Genomic DNA, 13204 nt, shown 5'->3' on the forward strand with positions numbered 1-13204 from the left:
ACTTTGCATTTCACTTTTGATTTGCTCGGCCTTGCTTTCGTTTCTCTTTGGATTAAGACAAGCACACCAACAAAAATAATTAATGTAGCAATCTTAAACCAGTTTCAGAGCCTCTGTTTGCTAATATCACTGTTACCAAGCTACAGAAAAACTGTGAGTCTGACTTTAAAGTTCTCAGAGTAATGTAGGAATTAAATTGAGTTTATTAGCACAATTAATTCCCTAAAAACAAACATGATCAGTTTTTAGCTGCTGATGAAATGGAATTCATCCAGTAAAATATTACAACTATCTGCTGTCATTAACACAAGCTGTTTCAACTCTTTTCAGGGAACAGAAGGGAGCAGATCAGCTTCTGGTCTGGAGCAGATGCCTCTTGCACCCTGAAAGTCAGAGGATTTCTGCCAGGTGGTTGCCACGACCCTTCCAAAGCCTGGTGAGTGACTGTGGAAATCTGTGTGCTCTGATTCACTTCAAACAATGTGTTGTGCAGTGACTGTACAGAACAAAAGCCTATCAATAATCAAGGGGTTGTGCTTAAAAAAAAAATGAATGGCTCTCAATATAAAATTGGATCTCCAGGTCTTCACTCACCCACTTCAGAACCAGTTCGAAGCTATCTGAGTGAATAAAAGACCTTGCTAAAATAAAAGACCTATCCAAGCTAATAAAAAACTTGACAGAGTTACTGTGGGTGATTTTGCAGGGAGCTGTAACTACTGCCTTATAGGCAGTTCATTGAGGACTAAGTACAGAGCACAAACACTGACGGAGCTTTGGACGAGGGGTGAATTATGGGTGGATCAGATACAGGCACAAAAGTGCTGTGTTGGAGGTTAAAACCATTCCAGGGGCTGAAAGCCCTTGCTTCACAGAAAAGGATGTGACAATGAGTTTCATTTAAAGACTGAATTCATTTGCCAAGGGAACAATGAGGTTTTGCTTTTTTAATCAAAATGCAGACAAGTAATTTCTTAGGCAAGCAAAGCTCTGAGTTATGCTAGGGAAGATACAACGTGAGTAAACAGTCTTTTCTGTAATACAGCTATAAAATATTATATTATACATATACATGAAATAAAGAAGTGATTGAACTTGTCATTTAATTGTATCATCAGATTTGTAGCTTGTGAAAATGTCAGGGAAAATAACACAGTGCATAGGATAGGTCAATTTATTAATTGTGGATAATTTTTGAGCCAACTCCAGTCAGTGCTATTGTATTTCTTATTTATAAGTATTTACCAAGTTGCTTGGATAAATGACTTACAACCAGCACGTTATTTTTTTAAGCTCTTCCCATTTTGATTGTGTCCTGGTTGTCTACCAGGATCAGTGACTGGTCCCTGAGGTCTCACAGCATCATTTCCACCTGGATGCTTGTTACTTTTCCAGTGGGAGAGTAGCCCTTAGCATCTGGCCAGTTTGAGCCTTTTAATGATGTGACATTTGTGACACTAAATATTTGTAACCTCCCAAAGAACAGGAGACAAGGGTCCATTTATTAATGCCTATTTTTCTAATTCCTGCCCATCTCCTTCCAGCTCTATTACAGCTGGCTTCACTTGCTGCTTAAAATTGAATCACAGAAAAACTCCAATTAGACCCGTTGAACTGGGGGCTAAATCTTGGTCTTGTTCTAGGAGAACAGCCCTCCACGTGGAGCTGGCAGCCCCCCCAAAACTCCCAACCCTCCAGCGTGGAGCAAATTATCTCCTGGGAGAGGTGAAAAGACACCTGGGGGCACGGAGAGTGGGGCAGGAGGAAAATGGGAGGTTTTATCCACTTCCCATGGGAACACTGCTGTAAAAATAGGCTTTGTCCTGGTCACAGAAGTCTTTTATACCAAGTTTCTTGAGGTTCATGCCTTGACTCCAGCATCCCTAGAAAGGTAAGACTGGTCGTGTTTCCTCTTTATGTTGTGGCTTTTTTCAAGTTTCAAGCTCTACTTATCTGCAGAAACTTGTTTATGTGTTGCTTTGGTGAGCCTTGGAGTGAACAATTTTCCTGGTTTTCAGATTTCAGTGTGGGGCTAGAGACAGGGAGAGAATATTTAAATGCAGGTATTAAATGGTACCCATTGCCCCAGGGGAGACAGGGTTGCAAAATCTTCATTAAGGCCGTGTGAGAGGCAAAAGAAGAAAAAAGGATTCATTTCTTCATGTTATTCATAGACAGGAATACATTGTCTTGAATATTAGCTGTGGGTCTTCTCCCCTGAGATCTGAACACACTGACAGTGAGGAGTTTTGAACAGGTTCCCAGCCATTAGGGAGTTACACAATACATGAAGAAGGTGAGATGAGAACAGGGACTCGATCTGTCCCCATTCTCTATTTCTTCCTGTTCAAAATGCATCAATATTTTAAAAAAAAAAAAAAAAAAAAAAAGAAGCCAGAATAGCAGCAGATTTTGTAACCTGTCAGAGGCAAGGGAGAAACAAGATATATACAGCCTGCACTTGGCACTGACTTCTTCTTTTCCACCTGAATCTGAGCTAATAGGAATAACAACTATTTTTTCTGCCCGCTGACCCAAAGATGTGTGTTGTTGTGCTAATCCACTTCTACTGGTGTGGAGTGCTGGTCTCCATGGGTTTGCCTTGCAGAGCCAGAAATGCATTACCCATCAGGGTCAAGGAAGCTCCTGCCCATGGCTTGCAGAGATGTAGCTCTGTCACTCTTGTCCAGCTGAACACCCCAAGTGCCCTCAGTGTCCTCACACGCCTTCAAATCCAGGCCCTTCCCCATCCTCATTGCCCTCCTTTGGACACTCTCCAATGGCTTCAGATCTTTCTTATCTGCAGTGACCAAAACTGCCACTCCTTGGGGCTGGGGTGGGGTTTTCAGCCCTCCTCTCTGTCCTGCAGTGCCTCCTTTAAACCAGCCTGAGTCCCTCCCTGTGAGTTGTAGTGAGTGGCACATTTGCATTGCAGCACAGATGTACCCAGTGCAACACCACATATAACTCTGCAAAGCCAACATCTGGTCCCATTAAATGCAGTAGAAATATTGTTATTGGCTCCAGTAGGCCTGGTAGCTCATTTCTTTATTTTGCCTTTTTTTTTTTTTTTTTCATAGAGAAAATAAAAGTCACTTTAAAGATTGAGTGACCTGTCTGAACTAGGCTGAACTCTGACCCACAGGTTTGGTCACTGAGCAGTGAGGAGTCACAATGTGTGACTTACACAGGTTTTATGCTTTCTTCCAGGTCACTATCTATTATTTTCAGAATGGGAAATTCAAAGATCTGAGATCACCTAATAGGTTGAGGGAGACAATGCCTTATAAAAATGTTATTGCTATTGACTTTGTGGAAGATTTGATTACAACGAATTGGCAGGGAAGTGATTTAATGCTAAACATTGACAACTGTAATATCCAAGAGTAATTCTGAACAATAAGAGACAAGAGAAAAAATGCATTTCCTTTTATTGCAGGAGAGGCTGTTGCTAAAGGGATAACAGAGACTCAGTGCAGTAACTACTGAGAGTGATATGTTTGTGTGGGAAGAGTTACACTAGAATTTTGGCCAAACATGAAACATATATTAGCAAAACAATAATTCTGTAAGCAGCTGAAAGAAATCTAAAAATAATTTTTTACCCCTTAAAACATTTTGTCAACAACTGCTGCAAATGAGTTGCCATAAATAAGGCAAAACAACCAAAAAATCAATTGTCTACACAGGGTTCCAAGACAGATCTGCTGAAGCCATTTAACACCTTATTTTCTCATTGGTGTGTGCTTGAGCCTTAAGCATGAGGAATTTCAAACTAGTGGCTCAAACTATGGTCCCAAAAATTCTCTGTCAAGCTCGATTATTTCCCCACTTTCTCTCTTCTCCCTTGCATTTTGTCCCAGCCAGAGATTTATAACCCGTTGTTTCAGTTCAGCTCGAGATTGTGCTGCAGCACAGCCAAATAGCTGTCCACAAGAAAGTGAAAATCTTACTACAGTTCCAACCAGAGACTGTTTATCTTTAAAATGCAGCATTCTGAAGCCTGATGTCCTCTGGTTTTACGAGCTATTCGTGAGGGGTGCTTGGCTGGCAAGTGCAGCATCTGCCACGAGCTCCTCGCAGCTTTAACAACCTGAGAGCAAACTGCCCAGCCAGGGCACAAATAACATTTTACAGGGCATAACAGGTGGGGTTTGCTGTTCCCAGGCTTCCAGTTCCTCCAGGATCCAGGCACTGTATCCCTGCACAGGCTGTGCCTTTCCTGGGCCGAGGGGGAGATGGGACCTTGGTCACTGCAGAGAGCAGCGGTCCCTGCCCCTCCCTGGTAAACCATCCTTTTCCAGGTAGACCTTCCAGGTAAACCATCCTTTTCCAGGTAAACCTTTCCAGGTAGACCTTCCCAGGTAAACCGTCCTTTTCTCCCCCCTTTCAAGGGAAGAGGAGGGGCTGCTGCTGTGGTTCAAAGCCAGTTCTTTCCATGTGCACAGCAGGTATAAACCCTGCACAGGAGCCTGCTCGTGGAGAGGTGACTCTGCATGGCCAGTGACACTAATTTACCATGAGGGGAAAATTCCAGCCTAAGTGGTCTCTACTGTCTATAAAACACTCAGTACCGGTGACATTTGCTCCTTCTCTTAGTGGTAAAATATATTTATTTGTGAAGTTGATCTTAATCCATCTCAGAACAGTGTTTTCAGTTTTTCCCAGTAGCATTTATAGTGATGGAAAGTGTAGGCTGGAGAGGACATCTTTCCGTAGCAATGAACAAAAATAAGAATAACTTTTCAGCATTACCATATATCAATAGCCAATTATTTTTGTAAGGATGGGTTCTGGCTGGCTGCTAATGGACTGACAATGAGATAAGTCTTCCAGGAGAGAAACCATCGTTTTAAAGATGGAGTGGCTGGCCTTTTAATTTTAAGGTATTACCAAAATCACACCTTTCACCTTTAAAAATTGTAAATGATCGCAGCCTTGTTTTAAATCATTTAATTGCTCTTTGAGCTGAGCCTGGCTCATGCTTTGCAGGGGTTTGTCTTTCTTTGCACTGATGGTGCCACTTAATTTCTTAATTTTTCTTGAAGAAGGACACCCTCCTTGCTTGTACTCTCCCTCCCAGCTGCTTGCTGGCCATCTGTCTGCAAAGGCAATATTAGCAATCCGCAGACAATTCCCTCTTGCTCATATGTATTTCTAGAACCTGATATACAGCACAGATATGCACAGGCACAGAGTAAAACCTATTAAACGAGGAGATAAAATGCAAAGATGCTTTAGAAAACTTTTTCCAGTGTTTCAGATAAAGCAGGCTCACATTTCTTGATGTTTTTTTCTTGTGCTTTGGTGCATATTCTTTCATCTTCACCTGTTTCATCCATCTGCCTCTTTCTCTCTGACACAGGGAGTTTTGACATGGATTAGGAGACCTGTGTCTCTCTCTAACTCTGATGGAGCTCCTCTTTTTAAACTTCTTCTTGAAAACAAGCTTGAAAGGAAGATCACCAGATGCTCCAGAATATGCACCAAGGCTTGCCTGTGTGCAAATAGCCAAGGAGCCTGGGAAAAATTAAACACCTTGTTGTTATCCATGCCCGTGGATCAAAGTGCTTTCTTGTCTTCAGATAAATGCTGCCTTTGATGATGTCTGGGACAAGAGACCAAGGAAATGCTCAAAGATGGGTAAATTGAGGAAAATTGGTGCCATTCCCAAAGCCACAAGTTGGGTCAATGGCCATGGGAGCTGTTCCCACTGCTCCTGCCATCAGTCATGTGCTGTGGTTCCCGGGGCAATGGGGATGGAGGGAGCCCCTCAAAACTGCCCCATCCATTTGAACTCAGCTCTCTGGGGCTGTTTATTTGAACATTCCACATGTCCCCTACACAGCAACAAGCCAGCTGCTCTGACAGCTCCCAGGAAATAAGAGATGTGCCTTGAGCTCCTGTGACATTTTATATTCCAAACTTTGCCCAGTGGCTGATGGTTCCTTCCTCAAAGTGACACATTGATTGTGGGTACACGGAGGGCGAGGATGATTGTGTTCAGTATTTTGAGCTCATCATCTGTTATCCCATTCCCATTGTCATCCCAGGCCCAGGCACTATCAAATTGGAAGCAGTAGCGTAGAAAATTACGAACAAATCAAAAGAGACTGCAGCTGTGAAATGAATCAAACCACTGGCCCTACCTCTCAGATTCCCTTTGGAAGAAAACATCTTTTACAGTGTATTTTTTTATTATTTTGGACTCAGAGCTATGGAGGCAGGCAGGAAGCCCTGCAACCCAGCAGCCACCAAACAGGGCACTCATTTACTAAAACATGATGGAGACAGAGAAAGGTGGGTCACCAAGGGCGGCACCTTACCTAGATCTGTGCCTTGACTCATTTTGAGCACCCAAAGGACACGTCACTGCTGCAGAGGCTCATCCACAGGCATTCCAGCAGCACCCAGAGAAACCTCCTGCATGTTGGCAGCTCTTGACCTCGGTCCTCTCCATTTGCCTCAGCTTAAATGGGGTGATGGGATTGGAAACCTTCGAGTCCAAGCTCCATGTCAGCTTTTGGGAGCAGCCCCTGGGGGAGCAGGCTCTGGGGATGTGTGTGTTTGGATGAAGATGACCACATTAAATTTAAGCAGAAGTAAATGGTAATTTAACTGGCACAGATACACGAGGCTGACATAATCTCTAAAGGTTTGAGGCTGCTATTAAATTTGTTCTCCTTATTAATTTGTGAGCAAGAGGATAATGAAAAACTGGCAACTCTAAAGTTGACATAAAAAGTAAGAGATATACAGTTGGCAGGGGTAATTTTCTGCACTGTCAAAGTGAAAAGGCTTTGCTAAATGTACGTAGGCAAAGATACACACTGTCATCCTAATGAGCAATTAAAAGATGGACTTCTAATAATTGAATCATGACTCTTGTCACATTTGTATTTGTTTAACATCTCTAGTTTTGGTCAAATCTGGTTTTGAGTTCCTATCTTAATCAGATCTGCTTTAGGCTCTTGGTTCAAATCACTCCAAGTGATGAGCATGAATCTTGTTGTCCTATTACCTCCTCAGCTTCTTGTTGCCAGTGAATACAATGTTCTTCCACAATCTCATGTTTAATTTCTGCATTTAGCTAGCAAGGCTGGACGAGGGGGGGTGTGGGTGATTTGCTGCCATCCAAGGTTTGAATTTTCGAAGAGGAAACCTTCTCTTCCTCTTCTGAATATCACTTAGTAGATTTTGAAAGTACTTCAGATGGTTACCAGAAAATTTCTTTGCTGGTAGAGCTCAGGGAGTCTTGGCCATGTGCATTGTTCTGTCGGGCTGGGGGTTTATGTATTAAAAAAGAGAAGCCCTAAAAGAGAAGATCATCTTTTCTTCAAAACTCTTTTCCTTAAACCAACTGCTGTGGTCACCCTTGGGTGGGATTGTGTCTTCAGTGACACAGCTCTGCCTCACCAATCTGTTCAGAATTTCTCATCAAATTCCTGAAGTCGCATCAGTCAAAGCTGACAGGAGGTTCCACTTTTCCAGCTCCTCTCACTGAGGTACACAAGGCTGGGACTGCTCCAAATCTCTCCTTCTTCACAGTCCTCAGATTTGCCCACATCATATTAATCTATTGTCACTTGCAGCTTCTACTCCTCAAAACTTCCAGTTTCCTGCTTCTAATATATATATATATCTTTTTTAAACAGAAGGAATGGGAAGATGCTTAATTCTCATTACAGTGAACAAGTTATCCTGTGTTTCCATTAAAAAAAAAAAAAAGAAAAAAATTATTTTTCCCCTTTCTCTGCATAAGAATCTTTATGTGCTCAAATCTGTCTTTGAAATCATTCATTTTTCTCTTCTTTCCAGCTCCAGTCGCTGTTTTTTTGACCCTCTTCAATTCCCAGCTTGAAAGAAAGCAACAATTATTTTGCTTCAAACTCACCCAGCCCTGAAGATGAGGAATTTATCAGTTTTTCATCGCCACCCTACTCAGTTTATTTCTCCAGTTCTATCAGAAAGCTGCTTGCTCTGCTCAGCTTTGCAGGTGGCTGAACCAGTGTGGGGACAGAGCAGGGTGAATATGCTCCTTATTTAGCTCTGAAGATGCTCAGGGGCTTCTTTAGGTGTTCAGGAGCAGCTGTGAGAGCAGCAGGACCAGCATGGCCAGCACAGGAGGTGGGTGAGCCCCAGGAACTCCACCCAGGGACCCCACAGCCCCTTGCTGGGGGTTGAGGAGGGGTCACCCAGCTCTGGGAGAGTGTCCAAAGGAGGGCAATGGAGATGGGGAAGGGCCTGGATTTGAAGGCATGTGAGGACACTGAGGGCACTTGGTGTGTTCAGCTGGAGCAGAGGAGACTGAGGGGAGACCTCCCTGCATTTCCAACTGCCTGGGCAGGGGCAGAGGAGGGGCAGGACTGAGCTCTGCTCTGGGGGGACCAGGGACAGCCCCCAGGGAATGGCTGGAGCTGTGTCAGGGCAGGCTCAGGGTGGATCTCAGGGAAAGGTTCTTCCCCCAGAGGGTGGTTGGCACTGAACAGGCTCCCCAGGGCAGTGGGCACAGCCCCAAGGCTGCCAGAGCTGCAGGAGGGTTGGGATGATCCTCTGGGGCACAGGGTGGACTCTTGGGGATGGTCCTGTGCAGGGCTGAGGGTTGGACTGGATGATCCTTGTGGGTCCCTTCCAGCTCAGCACATTCTGTGACTGTGGTGGGGGGGAGGTGCTGTCACACTCGTGGCACTGCCACAGCACCCCCTCCCACTCAGCCCAGCACCAGGGTGGTGCAGAAACACAGCAGCTCCAGCCTGTGCATGGAAAACTGCATCAGATGATGAAAAAAGAGCAAAATGTGCCTCCTGCTCCAAGAGCGTGGTAGCAGTATCACCAGGCAAGCTGTTGGTGGGGAAGAAACTCTGTATCCTCCAGTATGTGTGGATATAAATAAACACAGGCTGTGCAGATACTTCAGATGTCTACTAATGCATCTTGTATTTATGTCTGTCTCGAAGAGATACAGAGAGATTAGTAAATACTTCAAATTGACAGCACAGACATATTTTCATAGAATAAATGATGTTGGTAAGTGGTGAGACTCTTCTTCCCTCCCTTCAGGAAATGGGGAAGAGTTGTTTCCACCGATATTATTTCCAATTTTTTTCCCTCAGGAAAGAGAAGAAGATCTCACTGAAGGTAACATATTTGTTGCTGATTAGATTTCAGGGTTATTTTTTTAAAACCTTAGGTCTCTAAAACCTATAGGGCACCTATGAAATACACACTCATTTCTTTCAGGACACTCTGCAAAGACCTCTGTTACGTTGCCCAGGTACAATTCCTGGTGGATGCTCCCTTTCTTTATTACATTTGTGATTTCTTTTTAAACCCAAACCTTAAATCAGCAATTTCAGATCTTCCTAAAGAAGGAAACTATAAAAAAACCCCAAGAGTCCCTACAAGCCTTTGTGCAGGGTTTTGTAGAATAAGCTCCATTTATTTGTAAACACTGAAAATATTTCAGTGGTGTTGGTTTTAACAGGCCAGAACTAAAGTTGTGAAAACTTCTGGAAAACCAACCAGCCTGATTACTTGGTATTTCCTGCAAGGAAATAGAAAATAAAGAATAAAAAACCGCAAAGTTACTCATGAAAGAGCCTCTTCTTGCCTAATTATGTGGAATGATTTTTTATTAAGCAGATTTTCTCCTGGACTCAGATCCAGTTTCCCAGAGTAGCCCATGTCTCTTTAACCATCAGAACCAGGGGGTCCTGTCCTTTTCACATTGAAACCAATGGCAAATCCAATTTAATTCCACAGGATCCATTTGTAAGATTCTTTATAGGAAGAAACACAAAAATTGACAAGTTTTATCAGATCTTTTAGAGCGCTCTGGGTGTTCCTTTGCCTGAACATCCTTGCAGCCTTTGGAGCAAACACCCCAACCCGTCCCGTTCTGCCGTGCCTTCTGAGAAATTATTGTATTGATTTTTCTTTTTTTTCTGTGTGCGTGGAAACCAGATGTGATGGTGACGAGGCGAACGAACGAGTTTCAGCGTTTTCCTGTCAGTATAAACACGGACAGAGGGAACAGAGGGAGCAGCCCCAGCTCCGTGCTGTGCAGTGCCAGCCGTGGCGGGTCACGGCGTCCCACGGACGTTTGAGGGCTCGGTGGTCCCAGCTCGGGGCAGGCCGGGCCCCGCACCGCCCGCAGCGTCACCCCCGAGCTGAGCAGAGCGGGGGGCTCAGCAGCATCCCTGACCCACCGACGGCCCCGCGTGTGTGGTACCCGCGGGATGCTCCAGCGCGGGTCCCGCTGTCCCCGAGGGGGGGTCCCCGCCGCCCCCTCTCCCCCCGGGGGCGGTGCCGGGCCCCGCACAGGTGCCGGGATTGGGCGGAACATGCAAATGCTGCGCTGACGTCAGGGCGGCTCCGGCCCGGAGAGCACAAATAGGGCCGGCCCGGCCCGCGCCGCGCACTGCCCGCACCGCCCCGCACCGGCCCCGCACGGCCGCGCACCGCCTCTGCAGCCCCGCGCCCTGCCCAGGTGAGTGCCGCCCGCAGCGCCCCGCGGGGTCCCGCCGTGCCCCCGCGCATCCCTTCGCATCCCCGCGCATCCCTTCGCGTCCCCGCGCATCCCTTCGCGTCCCCGCGCATCCCTTCGCATCCCCGCGCATCCCTTCGCATCCCCGCGCATCCCTTCGCATCCCCGCACAGCCCCGAGCATCCCCGCGCATCCCTTCGCATCCCTGCGCATCCCTTCGCATCCCCGCACAGCTCCGCATCCCCGCACAGCTCCGCATCCCCGCACAGCTCCGCATCCCCGTGCCCGTCCCGCCCCGCGGGTGCTCGGGGGGCTGCGCATCCCTGCGGAGCCGCCCCCGCGGACCCCCGAGCGCTCGGTGCCGCCCGCGGGCAGGGACAGGTGGGTGCCCTCGTCCCGGGGCCGCGCTCGGGGGTCCCCCGTGGCTCAGCCCGTGGGGCGGGGCGGGGCGGGGGTCCCGCGGTGCCCCCTGTCCGTGCCGATGTGCGGGGCCGCGGGCGGGGGTCCCGGCCGGTCCCGCCGCGGTCCCGCGTGGGGCCCGCGCTCCCCGCCGTGTCCGCCGGGGGGCGATGCGGGCCCGGCCCGGAGCGTCCGACGGGGCTGGAGCGGGGCCGGGAGGGACGAGACCCGCCGGGAACGGGGATGGAGCGGGCACGGACCGATGGGAACCGCGGCACTGCCCGGTGGTGACATCCAGGGCTGCTGGCCCCCATCCCCTGAAAGACGCTCCCCGGCGGAGGGTCACGGGAGGGATGGAACGGGACTTCTCCGAGTGTAACCTCGGAGCAAACCTGTGTTTGAAACGTATTCGGATGTCGAGCCTAGAAAACCGCGGTTAAATCCCTGCGAGGTTCCGGAGCTTTTGGTTAGTCCTGCATCCCTGCTGGATTGATGCTCCATAGGTTTCTGCTGGGAGCACTGAAGTGTCTTGGGGAATTTCAGGATCAAATGAAATATTTTCAAGTAGCTTTGGCTCGAATGAAAAGTCGGGCTTGCACTTAAACATCACAGCTGATTCCAGTGAGTTCTTAACGCATCTGAAGTATTTAACTACAGACAGCTGACTGAAATCATTATTTGGCTTCGCTGTGTCTTGCTGAAAGGTTACCTTAGATTGGATTTGCTCCTTGATTTTGTAGCTTATTTTTGTAGCACTTAACAAGAAATTATGGGTGTCAAAATTATTTTGTCAGCCATAGAAATGCTGTTTAGATAAGGCTGGAGCAATTGGGGAGGTTGATGATAGGAACTAAGGACCAGATTCTTATCTGGTGTTAATAGAGCCAGTTTGTGTAGAGGTAACAGTTATGTCCAAACACTTTCTTTTTGCTATAGCAACAGTCAGAACTTCACGTAATTAGGTTTAACCTCTTCCTTTCTAATGTGAGGCTGGTTGGAGATTATTGAAAGCTATTGCAAACCACTGATTTCTCAAATAAACCTCAATTTAAGTAGCCCTGAAAACAAAACCAATAACTGCTTTTGGCAAATTCCTTAATCTTATTACAGCCACCATAACTGAATCCTTAAAGCTTTTGTGTCGTGGAGGAGAAAGTTGTGGGATCTCTGCAGCGATCTGGCTGTCAGACAGCTCCTGCTGGATGTCACAGGAGTGCTCTGAACAGTTTGTGCTGTTCTCTGCTCAATGTCCCTGTCCTTTTTCAAGGTGACCTTTTTTGCTTGAGTAGCTCCAAAACCTGTACCCTAAAACCTGGGCTTGTCTTTGGCTCGTGTCTGCTCGCTGTTATTCTTTGGGTGGAGACATTGCACCCGTTTGCTCGTGATTTGAGGCTCTCCCTGTGTGTTGGTGCCTGTCCAAACCCCCTGGCCTTGGGTGGGTGTTCTGCTGTCACTGGTGCCATTGTTGCCATCGTGTTTGAGCTTCCTCAGATCACAGTTCACAGCCTGGTGCTGCTGTGCTTGTGGAGTGTTTCCTGCTAGAGCTGCAGGGAAAGCTGTGAGGCTCTTCCAGCTCAGAGGAAGAAACCACAACCTTTAGGTAAACTTTTTGGCTTTGCAGAGTATGTTCTTTATCTTAAGAGCCAAAATTGCTTTGGAAGCAACTCTCCTAAACCGAAGGAGATGTGTCACAAGTGAGTGTGATGCTCAACTTTAGTGTAGTCTGGTTTAATTCTAGTATCAGCATTAAAATCAGGCATTCCTGCATTACAGAGCAGATTAAAATCTGTCTCTCTGCTCACATGCACTGTAAGAGCAGATGTGAGACAGACTCCCTCCTCCACCCCAGCTCTTGAGAATCTTGTGGTGTTCAGCTGCAACCACCGAGTGCAAGCTTTGATTTATCTGGGCAGTGATGCCCGTGCAGGCTCACACCCTGCAAACCTGTCCCTCCCTCAAGCAAGGAAAAGGAATCTGGTGGCAGAATTTACAGTGGTGGTCTGTGTCTATTCAATCACTTTGAGATTTTCTGTTCAGTTCAGGGAACTCCAGCCTGCAGCCCAGCAGCTGTACTGTGAGATGCAGCCTTGCAGGGTTCTGCCCAGAGCCTTCCCCTCAGCTCAGGGTGAGGGGGTGCTGAGCTGTGGTTTAGGATGCCAAACGACATGAAAATGCTGTGTGACTGCAGAGTTAATGATATTTATGGTGCATATTTGTTGCTTGGTTGAGGCTATTAAGATATATAATGTATATTATATTAGTGTGTCCTTCTCTTACTGCGAGTGAGAGCAATTAGTGTCCTGTCAGTCAGCATGCAAT

At 46.9% G+C, this 13204-nt stretch overlaps 1 protein-coding gene across 4 annotated transcripts in view; it reads left to right on the forward strand.

Moving 5' to 3' along the window:
• FSTL4 (follistatin like 4) overlaps nt 1-13204 on the forward strand; it is a 333296-nt gene that overhangs the window by 147794 nt on the left and 172298 nt on the right. For 2 of the 4 annotated variants that reach the window (XM_050311902.1, XM_050311905.1), the window contains exon 1: nt 12554-12579. In XM_050311902.1, coding sequence (XP_050167859.1) covers nt 12569-12579 — 11 coding nt within the window. In that variant the 5' untranslated portion in view covers nt 12554-12568. Of the gene's footprint in view, nt 1-330; nt 437-10431; nt 10490-12553; nt 12580-13204 lie in introns of those variants that run through there. The other 2 variants (XM_050311904.1, XM_050311903.1) reach the window with 2 other exon arrangements.

The sequence above is a fragment of the Myiozetetes cayanensis genome, unplaced genomic scaffold, assembly GCF_022539395.1.
Source record: "Myiozetetes cayanensis isolate MyiCay16 unplaced genomic scaffold, myiCay2020 scf17, whole genome shotgun sequence".
NCBI classification, from domain to species: domain Eukaryota; kingdom Metazoa; phylum Chordata; class Aves; order Passeriformes; family Tyrannidae; genus Myiozetetes; species Myiozetetes cayanensis.